Below are 14,961 nucleotides of genomic sequence, written 5' to 3'. Positions count from 1 at the left end.
TGAACTTTGCACATCTGCACAAGCTGGTCTGAGCTGGTCTCGCTCTGGCTTGGGCTTTGCTGTCCTTGACATGGTCAGAGAGAGGAGCTGCAGGGCTGGGGGGACAGTGGCATCCTTAGTGGTAGAAGACCGTGCCAAAATCTGAGTCAGCCGGGAAGGTGATTAATACTGATTAAAGTCATTATCTTCCAGATCAGCCCCTGATGGGTCTGGCAGCCAAATCACAGCACTCATTGGATAATGCTCTCAGTCAGCCAGGCTTCACATGGGCACAAAATGTACTTTCTACAGAGGAAGAGCAAGAGAAAAAACAACAAAGATGAGTGTAAGACCACTAATCTTTGCACTGGTCTCCAGTAAAGTAAAACTTTAACTGGAGGAGGAAAGTTCATTGCATTAAGCAGGCTTTGATTTCAGCCACAGCACCTGCATTCCCCTCTCGGGCTGGTGTAGCTGTGACAGGAAGGGCCCCAAGGATGAGCTTTTTAGTTTTCCCCAATATTTGTCCTTCCTGCTGAGATCTTTGCCAATGGTGTTTGTTTGCTCGCTGTGTGTGGATACCCAGGCATTTACAAGCAGTTTCTTTGCATTGCAGTTAAATACCTTCACAATGGGACTGGCAGGATTTGACAGTTACCAGGCTGCTCAAGCTTGAATCAGAAAACAAATGGGAGCCCTGACCCAAGACTCCAAACTGAAACCCTCAGGCACTGTGAAATCCTTGCCAGGACAGATGTCCCGCTCCAGGATTCCCATGTACCCCTCTGGGATCCCCATCCTGTTGCAGGTGCCTGGCCAAAAGAGGATGATGCTTTCCCTCCCTACTCTTCCCATCCTATTGGAGTTGGAGGGATCAAAGGCCACCAATATCCCACGAGCAGGGTGGCCTTTCCATGCCTTCCCCACTGCTGCTTAGATCAGAACCATCCTGTAATCTGGCTTCCTGGGGACAGGGTGTGGAGCAGCTGGAGCAGTGCTGGGGAGGCATGGCTGAACACCATTCATCTCCCCAGGAGCAGCCCTTCAACTTCCATGGAAACTTTGGATGCCAAAGGCAGGAAGCCCCACAGCCACACATATCCCTGGCCAGGTATGGTGGCAAAAGGATGGAGCTATCCCAGGCTTCTCCTATCCCTCCCTGGCCCCTCTCACCCTCCCTGCCAGGCAGGATGCTGTGTGCCAGTGCCAGGGCTGCCTCACCTGTGTCTTTGAGCCCCCTGGCTGGTGCCAGCTGGGCTGTCACATACTCCTCCACAGCCTGGCCCCAGGCAATTTAAGCACATATTGAACTCTCGGTGGCACTAACAGACTCCAGACCTTGTGTTTCTCTGAAAAGGGGCTGGATGTGGATGTGCTGATTAGCAGAGGCCCGCTTGAGGCTGGTCCGGAGGCTCATGGATGGGAAAGGTTGGTGAGTAAATCTTCCTGTCATGGCAATCACTTCCCAAAGGGGCTGACTGTTAGCTTGAAAAGCAGAAGGACAATGTTCCTACAGGATAGAGAATCAGGCCTGGCTCCACCAGGATGAATGACCAGTCCATCAAATCTCTTGCCCATCTGACAGCCAGTTGTGGTCACAGTCCAGAGGGTGCAGAGAGTGGCACAGCACAGCCCAAAGCAACACTGACCTATTCCCCAACTGGGGAGCCTGGCCAGGCAGTGGTTAGGTGATTGGCAAACAACAGTGCCTGCATTATTGCTAATGCTTTATTTAAATAATAAAGTGCAAGAATTGTGCATAATGTTAGTTAGGCAGAATTGCCATGCTTACTGCCTACTCTATGTTGTGTGTAGTGTAATTGGTGTTGTTGATAATCTTATACTGTGTGATAGAAGCAATGGGCTGAAGTTTATGGTGGGGCTCTGCTTTTGAACAGCTGAACATGCTTGTCACCTCAGTGGAAGGAATTCAAAGATTCCAGAGGGGCTGTGAGGCTATCCCCAGGTGCTGGGGTAATTTGCACACCCATTTTACTGCCTCTGGGTCATTCAGAGACAGCTTTGATGTTTAAAAAAAAAAAAGGAAAAGTATGCCATAAACCAAAACAAAGAAAAAAGGTAGATCTCTGGATCTCTAAGAGCAGGCTGATGTAGCACATCAGTGGCTGGCACAAAACCAAAATTACGTGTTTATTTCTCCTCTCTAAGCACATCAGCTGGGGCAGGTAGCAGTGCTGGGGCCACATGTGAGACAGCAGCTCAGGCTGATAAAACACATTTAGGAGAGAGAATTTGGCGCATTTACAGCACTGCTGTAAAGATACCAGAGGTTAATGAGCCCCTTCCCACCCCCCAACTCTGGGTGGTGCAGTGTGTCCCAGAACAGAAAAAGTGGGAGGCAAACCCAGCAAACCTCTCCTGCTGCAGGTCCTGACTGCACAGATGAAGTGGCAGCACAGGGCAGGACACAGATGCTGCAGGGCTGTGACAGGCATCCTGTGCCAGGAACTTATTGCTGAGGAAATCTCTGCTGGATCTCCTCAGAGCCATGCCCAGGTGGGTGACTTACCCCGGACACAGACAGGGTATGACATGGGAGTTCCACTCCCCACCTTTGGGAACAGACAGGTTCAGTCTCTGCCAGCCCACACGATACTCACACTGGCCCCAATGACAGAGTATCAGATTGTTGCATGAGCAGGAAAGGACCTTAAGTGGGCTCATGCCGAGACAATGAACTGCAGCACAACTTCAACCATTTCCAGCAACCAGTCCAGCTATGGGGTTGGGGCCAGCATCATCTTGAGCATCCCTGTTGTGTCCCAAAACACATAGTGTCAACCCCCAAACCATCTCACAACAAGAAAAAGGCCATTTGATAATAATTCTGAAACAGGTTTGAAAAGATTCAGTTCCCACAAGCAGCTGCTACAGCCTTACCTCTGAGCACCCTTCACCTGGCTGTGGTACCCAGCATCTCCCCAGGGTGGTGGAGCTAACCAGGGCCCTTGCACGGCCTCATGCCAGCTCTCAGGGCTTTTCTTCCATTTACCATCACTCATCCCTGAAGTTATACAATATTTCACAGCAACTCTGTAAAATAAGTGAATCTGCAACAAGCTCAAGCGACCCCTGCATGCACAGACATTACTGCTTTTTCCTCCTGCAGCACTGCACAGCTGAACAAATAGATTTCCTTTCCTGGGAGAAAAGTCCCAGAAACAGGGTTTTAAAATGAGCCCCAGGTTTTATTTCTTTAAACACTAGTAATAAGTAGTTTCTGAGAGCACTGACCAACCATAAGCACATTTTACTTACAGCAAAAGACAAGCAAATCAAAGCTAGTAACATTTGGAGGGGAAATGTCTTTATAATAACCATGAGTTGATTTTGTAGAAGAGCAGTTTTCAGGTGGTGAAGGTCCATCACAACATCCCTTGGCCACTGCTCATTGCTGGGCAGCATCACAAGGGACATGTCCCACTTCCCTGCACTCTTCCTGTTCCAAAACCACCTTCCCAAGAGTCTCCAGACAAAGACCATCATGGCTGGGAGCCCTTGAAATCCCCTTTACCTCCATGTCCTCCAACACCCCAGGTTTATTACCCAAACATAAAAGGCATGGCTTAATGGTGAAGTTTTGTGTTTTATTGTGGTTGGCACCAGAAAAGCATTTGCTCTGTGTTATCTCCATACACACATGCCATCAACAAGACTGTGGCAATATTGGCTTATTGTGATTTTTGTTTCAAATGATTCTGAGATTTAGAAAAATACATTCACAAACCACCTGAGTCGTTTAAGCTCAACGACTTCCTTCTATTTCATCACTGTACCCCAAAACCCATAATTAAAAAAATCATCCAAAGCTGTGCATTTGTCACTTGAAGTAGAACAAAACCACCCCAAAACAGTTATCAGTTTGCAACACAAAAGCTCTGGGCTTTATTTAATTTGTATTTTAACCACAATGAAAATACAAAGAGCTGGTGGCAATCAGTGTTGGCGATGGGATTTATATGGGGTTGGAATACTAGTATTGTGGTCCTGTGGCCATCCCTACACGCTGCAGGCTGCACCAGCCCAGTGGGAGGGTGCCTGGTGCTGGAAGAAGGCACCACAAAGCAAATCCCACCTGTTTTAACCTGGACTCCACATCGTGGGAGTCCCACTGCCGGCAATTCCTGCGGTACTAAACCCTGACACCCTGCCCACAGAATGCTTCAGGTGAGGGTGGCCCAGCCCATCCCATCCCTGCCACCCCACATCACCTCTTACCCTTGATAAAGATTCAAGTTTGACCAAGTCCTGTTGATTTAATCATTTTTTAATAAAGCCATCGTTACTGAGTACACCAAGATTGCCAGTTAAGCTCTCTATATGTCGCTGGAGGTAACAGCGCTGTGATCGACAGCGGAACGGAAAAAAAACCGAAACCAAACCAAAAACCCCAACCGAAACGAGGTAGGTTAAAACCAGCAACACAGACCTTGTTATGCGACACCCCAACACCACAGGCGGCCATGCTTGCAGCTACTGAGAAAGAAAACCCCAGATACGCACCGAAAACGGAAATCAACTGAGCAGAGTTTATAAGGACACGATTCAACCTGAACTAAACACACACACACGGTTCGGCACAGATGTTGTCTTTCACTGTATGTTGGGTAATTCCTAGGAAGTGGAGGGGGTGGAAAACAAGTAGATTCAGACCCTTGGCCGAAGAAATCACACATATATATATTTTTTTAAGCTCTTTACAAGCCCAATCCAGCAACGTGGGGGACAGGCAGCTTGTTTTGTGGTCCCCATCCCTGTGCCGGCTGCTTCCGCATGCCAGTGCCCGGCTCCGGACTCAGGGGGAACGAGCGCCCACAACCTGCGCCGGCTTTGGCAGCACGGTCTGGTGCCCACGGCATCCCGGGAGCCGTCTGCGGCCACAAATCCCCCTCAGGGGCGGGCATGGGGCTCCTCCGACCGCTCCGCCGTCCTCTCCTCCTCCGATCCCCTGTCCCAGTGCCCGTGGCCAAGCCCTGGGGCCAGCGGGCACCTCTGGAGCAACAAGAAATGGCACCTCTGTCCCTATCAAGACACACCATTATGTGAAGATCCATATAGAAATATGGATTGACAGACTTGACAAAAATGGTAGCTGATTTTTATTAGTCTAAGGCTAGTAGTTTAGCCATTTAAAATCCATTTCCCAAAAGAGGGGAAAAAAACCTATTATTTTTTCTCTTCTTTAAAAATCCGTTAAGCCGTTGCTGCCAAAAGCAACATGTAAATGTTGGTGAAGGCAAAAGATTTCTAAAATTACCCAGCTATATGGTTATGGCCTTCATCACAAAGATAAAAGGTACATTTATTGTGCTGTCTCTCACCAGATTTAATTGGTAACTTTACAACATACTATATATTTGATGCTAGCAGGCAGACAGAATTAAAAACAGACTTTTTGACACTGTTTCTTTCCCCGTTCTTACAAAGTAGGGGACAAAGAAAAAGTAAAACTAAAAAATAAAATAAAATAAAATAAAGGAAAACTCATAACCCACTATAACACAGCGTAATCAGGAGACCTCGGGGGTTCCAAGCGTGAAAGTCCATCCCTGGCTGCAGTCCCTGCCCCGGGGCTGGCGGCACCGGGGGAGCGTGGGGAGAGGGTTCCTCGGCGCCCTCCACACCTGCCTCTACAGTGTTAGTCCATGTGTTTAATGTCCTTTAAATTACAAATAATGCCATGGTGGTGAGTGCCAAGTGCTCCTCTGTTACCAGTTCATCATGGAGTTTCTGTTGAGGGTCATGAAAAACACTTGGCTGCTTCCTCCGGATCTCACCGATGCAAAAAATACCTGTTTGGAAAGAAAAAAACCTTATTAAATACTCAGGGGATGGAGCTAACCCATGCCAGACTGGGATTAAATTGAGCCACTCATTAGTAAATGCAGTAATTAAACCTCTTTCTCTCTCACTACCAAAAGGAGTTTGGAATGCCTTAAAAATACCAGGTTTTACTGCCACAGCATCATTTATTATGAAGTACTAACAAAAAACTGCTGTCAGTGGTCTGGATCTTGCTAAACATTCACCATTTGGGTCAATATCTGCCTCAGTCTGAAATGGCTTTTTTTGGAAAAGTGAGCCCTGGTATTTCAGCTATTCCTGAAAGTAAAGCCCAGAAAAACAACTTCCCTTCAACATGCTCAAAGCACAGAAACGGATCAGGACTCTGGATGAAGAACAGGGGGTTTGGTGCTTCTAGCAGGATCCACCAGCATTTGATCCCAATGGGAGTCTTAAAAAATATGTAAGTTATAATTTGCAAATATTGAAGCAAACAGTCTGAAGCCTCTGTCCTTATTAAAACCAAAAATTACTCAATCTTACCAGTTTAACCAGTTGTCCAGAAAGAGAAACATCTGGGTTTAGTATTTCAAACCCATCAGTGATCAGTTGGTTCCAGTATTTTAGAAAGATCAAGGTGGGTTTTTTCCAGCTTTGTTACAATTAGATTACACTTAAATTAAACTTAAATTCAGCTTCTTGGGCAGCTTCCCATGACATACTCAACTGCAAAGTTAGGATACTTTTTCCTGTGGAGCTTCAGCCTAACTCCATGCCCCAGGTAGGGCAGTGCTCAGCTAATGAGCAGTTGTTCACTGAAGTGATCATGGCCTCAAAGCTCACTTACTGCACATTATTAAACCCTGCTCTGGGGACACAGCAACCGGTTTCTTCACTGGTTTTGTGTTCATTATGAAAGATCTCCCTCCTGCTTGGTCCTGACTTAGTTTAGTGAAACCTTGTGAGAGGAGGGAACACCACCAGCAGAAACAGACCTCAGCATTTAACCACCTCTTCCATGCAAATATGCCTTTTCCTCCAGCAATTTCTCCTCATTCCCTGCCCTCCTTGCAACACCTGTGGCAGGGGTCATCTACATGACAGCCATGCAACTCTGGTGACCCTCCAGAGCAGTATTTATCACTGCTGTCCACAGAAACAGACAAAGCTGTAGGACAAAATAATTTAAGATGCATCAAAATGTTTCTGCACAAGAGCTCAAATCAGGGTCACACACACCCTTGCTGCAACTCAACTTGTTGAGTTCACTTGGAAGCCTCAATTTAATGTTCAAATGAAAGAACTGCGAGAAAGTCAAGCCAAGCCAATGCAGATCTCAGCTAGACATGGAAGAGATCTTGCAGGCTGAGGTCTCCCTCCACTGGAGAAAATTAACTGGGAATAAACTTATGGGCACTTCTTATTAAACAGGACCTTCAGATTAATTATTAACTCAAGACAAACCAGACATAAGGTCTAAAAGCTCCTTGTAGCTGGCAGCACAGATACAGGCTTTGAAGTGGACTTACCTTATCATTTCTTTCACATAGAAACTTTAACCTTTGAGCTCGCTTGTGCATAAATACTCCATCCAAGTGTCCTGTCTCCACGGACCGGATTTCAATAGCTTTCTCTCCCCAGCCCATTATTTGATTGGAATGAATGTAGGCTGTCAAAAGGAAGCGTTTGGCAGGTGTTACAACTTGTGTTAAATATTATGCAATGGGCAGAAAAGCTCTCATCAGCTGTTACTCAAAGCCTAAGCAGATCAGTGGAAGAGCTCTGACGGCCCCGCGTGCCCTGCCTGCAGGGACAGCAGCCTTTTCAGAGCACTTTTCATCCAGAACTTGCTGAGCAATTTAAACAGAAACAGCACCACTTCTTCCGATTTCAGAAGGTCAGGAGCTGAGCAGTGTTTTGCCTCCATGGGTTGTGGAGCTGAGCAACAGCAGAGCCAGGAGAGTAATGCAAGGGCTCCCAGCTTCACACCCAGCCCCCCTCCACTCAACACAGTATCCCACCAGTGCAACAGCTTGCATTATCTTACATTTATCTTATACTTATCTCATACTCAAAAATTTCAAATCTGCAAGAAATCACTTGCTTTTATTATGGAGATCAAACTGCAGAAATTTAGCAGTTGCATCTCAGAGCTCGCTGGGGGAAATCCCTTTTGATAAAAGCCCAAACGACTCTATCTCAGCATTCTCAACTCCTCATCTTACTTGTGGCTTGTATTTTAAGCAGGTGAAGAGGAAGGGTTGACCTACCCACGGAAGTAGGCATTTCTCCCCACTGGAGCACCACGTCTTTAGTTATCCGCCCGTAGGTGTTCACATAGACACCCTCATCCTCGTAGCACACCAGCATCTCCATCCCGTCTGTCTTGGGCAGGATGACAATGGCGTGAGGAGTAATATTGCCCTGAATCTGCAGGTGAAACAGACCCTGAGAGTCAGAATTACACTGAATGGAGAAAGGGGAAGGGGGAAGGGAGCAGAGCCTTGGGGGAAAAAAGCCCAAACCAACTAGAGAACAAAGCCCTCCCTCCATTCCCCACACAGGCACTGGCTTTCAGAGATAAGCCTGAAGGGGAATAAACTGTCATGTTTACCCTACCATCAAAGCCGTCTGACACAGCAAGGATAAACAGGTTCAGCAATTAGAGACAGATCACAACATACACGCCCCCAAGACTGATGGCTGACACTTGGCTGGAACACAAGTAAGTGACTGAGCCGATGAATCCATCACCAGTTCAAATCAAAGTAAATAAACTCAGAATTTTACAGGCAGGAAAGGGAGGAAATATCCTACTTTTTAGCAATCATCCTCTAGCTCCAAGGGCAGCTATACTGACCTTCCACCCATATCTACCTTTCCATAGCTAAGACAACACAAAACCATCCCAAACTGCACGAGTATTTCTCCCTCTGCTCTTGCCAGTTCTCACAAAGGAGACTGCTGCTTGGATCAGATTCAACAATTCCTGGATTTGTTTAGTGACACAGTTTCCCCAAGAGCAGTTTATCCTGGGCCAACAGCATGGATGGAGCTTAAATGACCCAACACTGCTCCATGCAGTAATGCAGTGTACAGACAGATTCTCCTTTCCGTGGGACATGGCAGCCTTAAACTTTACTGCTCCTGCACGAGGGCAGAAACAGCCTGTGCAAATGATGAACATGAAGTATGTGACAGCTCCATGTCCTCTTTATGTGAGCACAGCACTAGGGAATGTCACACCCATCACTGGTCCCTCCTTCTGAGCCCCCGGGAGCCTGTCCAAACCTCACTGGTGCCCCGTGTTCTTCAGGCAGCAGCACTGCCTCTGTACTCACGTGAGATGGTATATAGATATCATAGGAGTTCCCAGAATCTACATCAATCACATGGAAACCAGTGTGGGATCCAAAGATAACCTTCAGCCTCTGACCCTCTTCTACAGTGAGATCCACGAGCAGCGGCTTGTGCTGGAGATCTGCAAAAGACTTTTATAATCCCTTCCATGAGCATCACTGAAAACCAACAAATCCCCATTGCAGCAGCGTGATATGGTTTTGAAATCGTATTTGACTGTGTTTGCTACTAAATATGTGGTTATTTATACTGCTGCCTCTCTGTTCCCCTGTCAGATGCCTCAGAGGGTATTCAGCCATCCCAGCAGATCAGTGCCCACCCTTGCCAAGCACAGCTCTCTCTCACAAGAGCCCGAGGCCAACACAAGGATTTGGTCTCTAAAGGAAGGCGACAGCTCAGTTTTACATGAGTGTGTGTTCAGTCTCTCTCCGCAGAGATCCGTGACCACCCACCTCCTCTCTTGGCAGGGATCACTGCTCTGGTTTGGGCAGCTGAAATCAGTCAGGTTAGCAAAGACCTGCTTTCCCTGCTCCATCTAACCTGCTGCATCAAGGCTGGGACCAACCCCCAGCCATGCATCAATGTCCCCATGGCTTAGGTGGTCAGCAGGACAGCGAAACACCCGTGGGGAGAGGAAAGGGCTCCTGGAACTCTGTGCAAGGACCACTCTGAATCCTCACAGGGAAAATCAGTGAGTGGCATTTCCCTCTCCCAACAGATCCCTGCCTACAAGACAAGGCAAGGATGTTCATTCCCCCAGGCTGCAGGAGCAGCACCAGGAACACCAATCAACACTCTCAGAGCCCATGGAAGTTGGATCCCAGACCATTTTGATGCTGCTGAGCTCTCCATGTCACTGAGCCCATTTATTCTGGCTTTTGTTCAGAAAATGCAAATGTGACCTAATACTGAGTAAGTCCATTTGTGTTGGAAAGATGTAAAATCAGATTACTCAGCATGAACATCTCCACAAGGCATTGCCCCTTGTGACTTGTCTCTGCACAGAGCTTGGGATGAAAAGTGCTCTAAAGGACTAAGTACAAAATACCCACTACTGGCAGGCTGGAGAGGAGGAAGGTCTCCCTGAGGAAACTGAGGTAGGTGAAAAGGGAGAAAAAAGAGAGAGAAAGAGAGAAAGAGAGGGTCACTCTCCCAAACTTTCTGTCTTGAAACAGAATCCACATTGCAGAAGGGGAGAGGACCTTGAAAATGAAAATAGAAAATCACGCCAGCCTATTTTTGTACTGTATGTTAAAAATTAGTCAGAGGGAAAAAAAAAAAACCCAAACACAAAAACCCCACAAAAAACACCCACCCAAATCCCCAACTCAATTTTACTCATATGCATTTGATCAGCTTTCTGCAAATTCCTTAAGTAAAGCCCGCTAGCATAAACTAATAATAACACTTCCTCGTTGGCCGTAAGCAGAACATATCCAATCTCTTCAGCCAGCAAGGATCCCGTCTCCCATGCCTGCCAGGCATCCTGAGGAGCTCAGCTACGTAAGCAGGATGCTTTCCTGCTCTGAGTACAGAAATCTCATGTATTTACAATTACAGAGCGTAAAAGGCAAACATACCTTAAATGCCATAAACTTGTGATATGGTTTAGGAGCCCAAGCGTAGATCTCTACAGCGTTCTTTAAGGCAATCACCAAGAACTTGATTCTTTCATATTTCACTAAAATAAAAATAAACCCAATTTTAAAAACATTCACTCTCTTTCCGACACGTCTCCAGGAACAGCTTCTCAGGCTATCCCTCTGTTGATTCTCATTACATGGAGTCCACCTAATGCATAAAGATTAATTCCAAATTTACTTGTGGCTATGGTCTACCCATACTTTTAATATCAAATTGTCAGGTCAGACCTAAGACTAGAGAACAAAACCACATCTCTTCAGACATTTATTTCCACTCACCGACTTTGTAATGGATGCATCCCTCCAGGTCCCCAACTGTGATCCAGCCCTGCTTCTTCTCCACCTCAGGGTCATTGTGTAAAATCCTGTTTCTCAGCCAGGACAGGTAGTACACACGCAGCTTGTTCTTCTTTCCTGTTGGCAAAGGAAATGTCCCTGTCAGAGCAGAGCACGTTTGCATGGGCCATCTTGCGGTTTCAGTGCTTATTTTCAATCACAAGATGATAGAATTCAAGTCCATACCATGACAAAAGTAATATAAACAGTAATGGAAAACAGTAATTTAATTGTTGGGTTTTTCCTTGGGAAGAAATATATGGAAAGCAAAGCCCAGCCCTCTGTCTCGCAGGCTGCAGGCAGACACTGGAAAAGCCAGGGTTTTGCTTCCCACAGGCTGGAAATACTCCTTTTCCTATAAATCAGTGTTCACAGAGGGACAGTGCGGCTCAGTGGGGCAATGACCCCAACCCTCATACAGCTAAAAGCTTATCCAACCACTCAGCTACCTGGTTTCGTCCCTTTCCTCTCCTTCATACAACATTAATTCCACCCTGGAGATGAGACAGGAGCTCCTTGACCTGCAACAGGCACTGCTGTTTGCCAGCAAGCCTGGTGCTGGGCTCTGCAATGCTGAGGGGCTGCCAAATTTCTGCATGGCTGCCTGCTCTTGGATGGCTGTGACATGGCTGCAAAATCCCTGTGGCTGCAGAGCCCCCGTTACAGGGACAGGACCCAAATGATAAACCCTGTCTGCTCACGGGTTTCCACAAGTCCCCAGGACTCATTCTCAGCATCATCTTGGGGCTTGGTGCTCTCCCCACTCATTTTCCAGCTGTACTAAACCCCTTATCCCTACAGCTGTATCCCAAAACCACAGGGGAGCTGCAGACCAAGGTAAATGATGGAGCAGGGAGTTTGGAGCTCTGTCTGAATGGAGGGAGCAGGAATTTGCAGGTGAATGCTGAGCAAGGCCAGGGGGTATTAACAATGTGAAAGCAAATATAAGGATGATATCAAGCAATTTCCTAATGAGCATTATCTTGCTACCCTCTGTGAGCTTTGTGGGACAGGTATCAGCAGGAGAAGGCTCTGCCCTGGCTCTGTCACCCGTGTGCTCCTCGGGGCTGCTCTGCAGGAGGATGCTGGGTGCTCTCCTGGGAGGCTGGACTACAGAGGTTTTGCTTTTTTTGCCAGAAATCACCCCATGAGCCTGACATGAGCACTCAGGAGCTCCCAGCTAAACATGGGGACAGTGAAAAGTCTGTGGCCCTTACAACACTTGGCACAGCCCGAGCACAGCCAGGGTCTGAACTGGAAATCTGAAGCCATGGATGATGGCTCCCTCAGCCAGAGCCAAAAGCAGAACTCTCTGCCCCTCAAGCTGTGACTACCTGCCTTGCCTGTATCCTGCACCTCCCCTTCATGGCTAAAGGAGGCTGGAGATAATGTGCAGTCAGCGGGTGAAGGGACCAAACTCTCTTGAAGGCAGATTTAACTCATTTGATTCCAGAATAAACCAGCTCCATCACCCCTGGGAGCTTCCCTCTGACACCAGTGATCAGGTTTTGTCTGAGCTGGAACTACTCGGGGCTTGTGGCTGAGCAGGTGAATGATGGGGTGAAAACACGAAAGGAGCACCTGATATTGTCACGAGGACATTGAGGCCCTCGAGGACGTCCATCTGCTGGAATCGCCGCCTGTTGATGAGGTTGTACACCTTTCCTTGCCCACTTCGATCCAGCAGCATCAGGCCATTCTCTGTGCCCACCAGCAGATTCACACCTGGAGAGGAGAGGGCCATGGGTGCCAGGAGCCACGGCTGCTCCCAAGGACAACACCCCGAGCTCGTCTCTGCTGCCACCCAAAGTGTGGGGCCAACCCAGCTAATGCTGGGACCTTCCCATGGACAGAAAGGGTCACTCCTAGAGTGCAGGGGGATGTGAGCCTCGGGGGATGGAGAAGGGGCCAAGCAGAAGCAGGGGCTTGGTGCTGTGGTGACACATTCCCGTCCCAGCACCACGGGCTGCCGGGAGCCGCGCCGAGGGCCGGGCGTGCCCGGGCCTTACCCCACAAAGCAGCACAGAGAATCTCCGAGTTGAAGCGCTTCTTGTACTTCCGGATCTCCGGGGTGTCGCTGTGGGGACGGATGTTGGTGGGGTTCACGTTCACCACCGAGATCTTCCGTGCCTCGTTCAGCTTGGCCTGCTCCTGCCTGAGCAGCTCGCTGGTGAACAGGGCTGGCAAGGAAACACCAGAGGACAGGGAGGGGTGATGGGTTAACTGTTCTGTCACCTCTTTTTTTGGGACAGAATGACAATACTTGGGTTATTTCTCGATGAGGGAGGCATCACTGCGTTATAAGACATTAGTTTGCCCAAGCAGACAGGAGGGTGGATTTCTGCTGCTCCCTGTTTCCTCCCAGACCTTTCTGGTGGCATTTTGCTGGTGGGGGAGGAGAAGATGGATGGCAGCTGGAGAGGGCAAGGATACAGACAGGAGTTATGTTTGGACAAGAGTGAGTGAAATGTAAGAGAGGTTCACTGGGGTTATTCAGGCTCCCTGACCTGCTTTTCCACAAAGCACTCCCATCTCAAACTGGCCACATTGCCTCCTACCAGTAGCAGATGACTCTTCATCCTCATCTTCATCTTCATCGGTTGGCGAGGTCTGATACACTCTGGTGTCCACAAAGGGGGTGAAAGAGGCTTTGGTGCTACTTCCCATACCATACTGGAAAATAAACAGCAAAGAGAGAGCTCAGAGCACAGAATAACAGTAATTTTGTGCATCTGTGTACGTGTAAGACTTTCTAATTAGCAAACAGTGCCTGCCTCTGCGGTGCCCTTTTTGAGCCCTCTATGAACATCTGCTCCTCCTCCCCAAAACTAATCAGAAACAAACATTAAATTGGATTTCTGAGTGTCTGTGAGCTACAGAAAATGGGAGGAGCAGGGCCTGGCTCTGCTCTCTCACAGGCAGAAGCACAGTCATGAGGACAGTCAGCAGAGAAGCCACAGGGCCAGAGGCAAAAGCCAACACAGATAAAAACCAATCGAGAATCACAGAAGCATTTAGACTGGAGCAGACCTTTAAGATCATCAGTCCACCTGTTTACTTGTCTGCATATCACACACACATGCCTTAAACCCTCTCTGGGATGTCAGGCAGGTGAGGGTTTGCTTTTCCCACTTTCCCATAGCAGCTGAAGTTGGCAGGATGGTGCTAGGACCCCCTGTGAAGCCCTGGCCTGGGGCAGCTGGCACAGTTTTAAACTGTCCCCAGCATTTCAAGTGGGACTGCAGAAAAGGGCATTTTCTAAGTTAACAAAACTTAACCTGAGGCTATCGCAGGGAATGCTGGAGCCAATACTTCGCTGAGGGAATCTGGGGATGAACACACTGCAGTGTCACATTGCTTTCTTTTTAAAACCGTTGCTTTAAGGCAGAAAACGAGGCTAAGACCACCTTCCAAGCAAAAGGAAATCCTTGCCTTTGGAGTCAAAGTGATGTGAATTCCCACCTTCTTTGAGCAGCTTATCCTTCCCACTCCAGCATTTACCCAGGACATGCTTTATGGATGAGCTCAGTTTAGAGCTGCAACAGCAGCAAAACCCAGCTCACTCTGCAGCACTACTACAGCTCATGTTTTTCTTCTCTGGGACATTGTCCTTCTTGTGAAATTAATCTTCCTCAGCTTCCACCCAGTCACCAAGCCCAGGCTGCTCCCCATGCCCACTGCCACAGAGCTCGTGTGACAGCTGCCATGTGGACAAGTCCCCCATGCTGTGGGGAGATGTGCCATGGGGAACACCACCACCCTGGTACATCCCCACTGAAACCAGGCTGGGCCTAGGCCTGTCCTCCAGTGGGCTATAAAGGATTCAGGGGCACAAAAA

General features: G+C 48.1%; 1 protein-coding gene across 5 annotated transcripts in view; it reads right to left on the bottom strand.

The window, feature by feature from the left end:
• Positions 1 to 4,251: 4,251 nt before the first annotated feature.
• Positions 4,252 to 14,961, bottom strand: part of TNIK (TRAF2 and NCK interacting kinase) — a 151,553-nt gene continuing 140,843 nt past the window's right edge. For all 5 annotated transcript variants that reach the window (XM_069025045.1, XM_069025048.1, XM_069025049.1 and 2 more), the window contains 9 exons: positions 13,682 to 13,796; positions 13,133 to 13,303; positions 12,705 to 12,848; positions 11,067 to 11,201; positions 10,725 to 10,825; positions 9,126 to 9,275; positions 8,055 to 8,214; positions 7,314 to 7,453; positions 4,252 to 5,792 (listed from right to left, as the gene is read on the bottom strand). In XM_069025045.1, coding sequence (XP_068881146.1) covers positions 5,709 to 5,792; positions 7,314 to 7,453; positions 8,055 to 8,214; positions 9,126 to 9,275; positions 10,725 to 10,825; positions 11,067 to 11,201; positions 12,705 to 12,848; positions 13,133 to 13,303; positions 13,682 to 13,796 — 1,200 coding nt within the window. In that variant the 3' untranslated portion in view covers positions 4,252 to 5,708. The remainder of the gene's footprint in view (positions 5,793 to 7,313; positions 7,454 to 8,054; positions 8,215 to 9,125; positions 9,276 to 10,724; positions 10,826 to 11,066; positions 11,202 to 12,704; positions 12,849 to 13,132; positions 13,304 to 13,681; positions 13,797 to 14,961) is intronic.

The sequence above is a fragment of the Aphelocoma coerulescens genome, chromosome 9, assembly GCF_041296385.1.
Source record: "Aphelocoma coerulescens isolate FSJ_1873_10779 chromosome 9, UR_Acoe_1.0, whole genome shotgun sequence".
Taxonomy (NCBI): Eukaryota; Metazoa; Chordata; class Aves; order Passeriformes; family Corvidae; genus Aphelocoma; species Aphelocoma coerulescens.
This window is presented reverse-complemented; position numbering and strand designations above follow the sequence as displayed.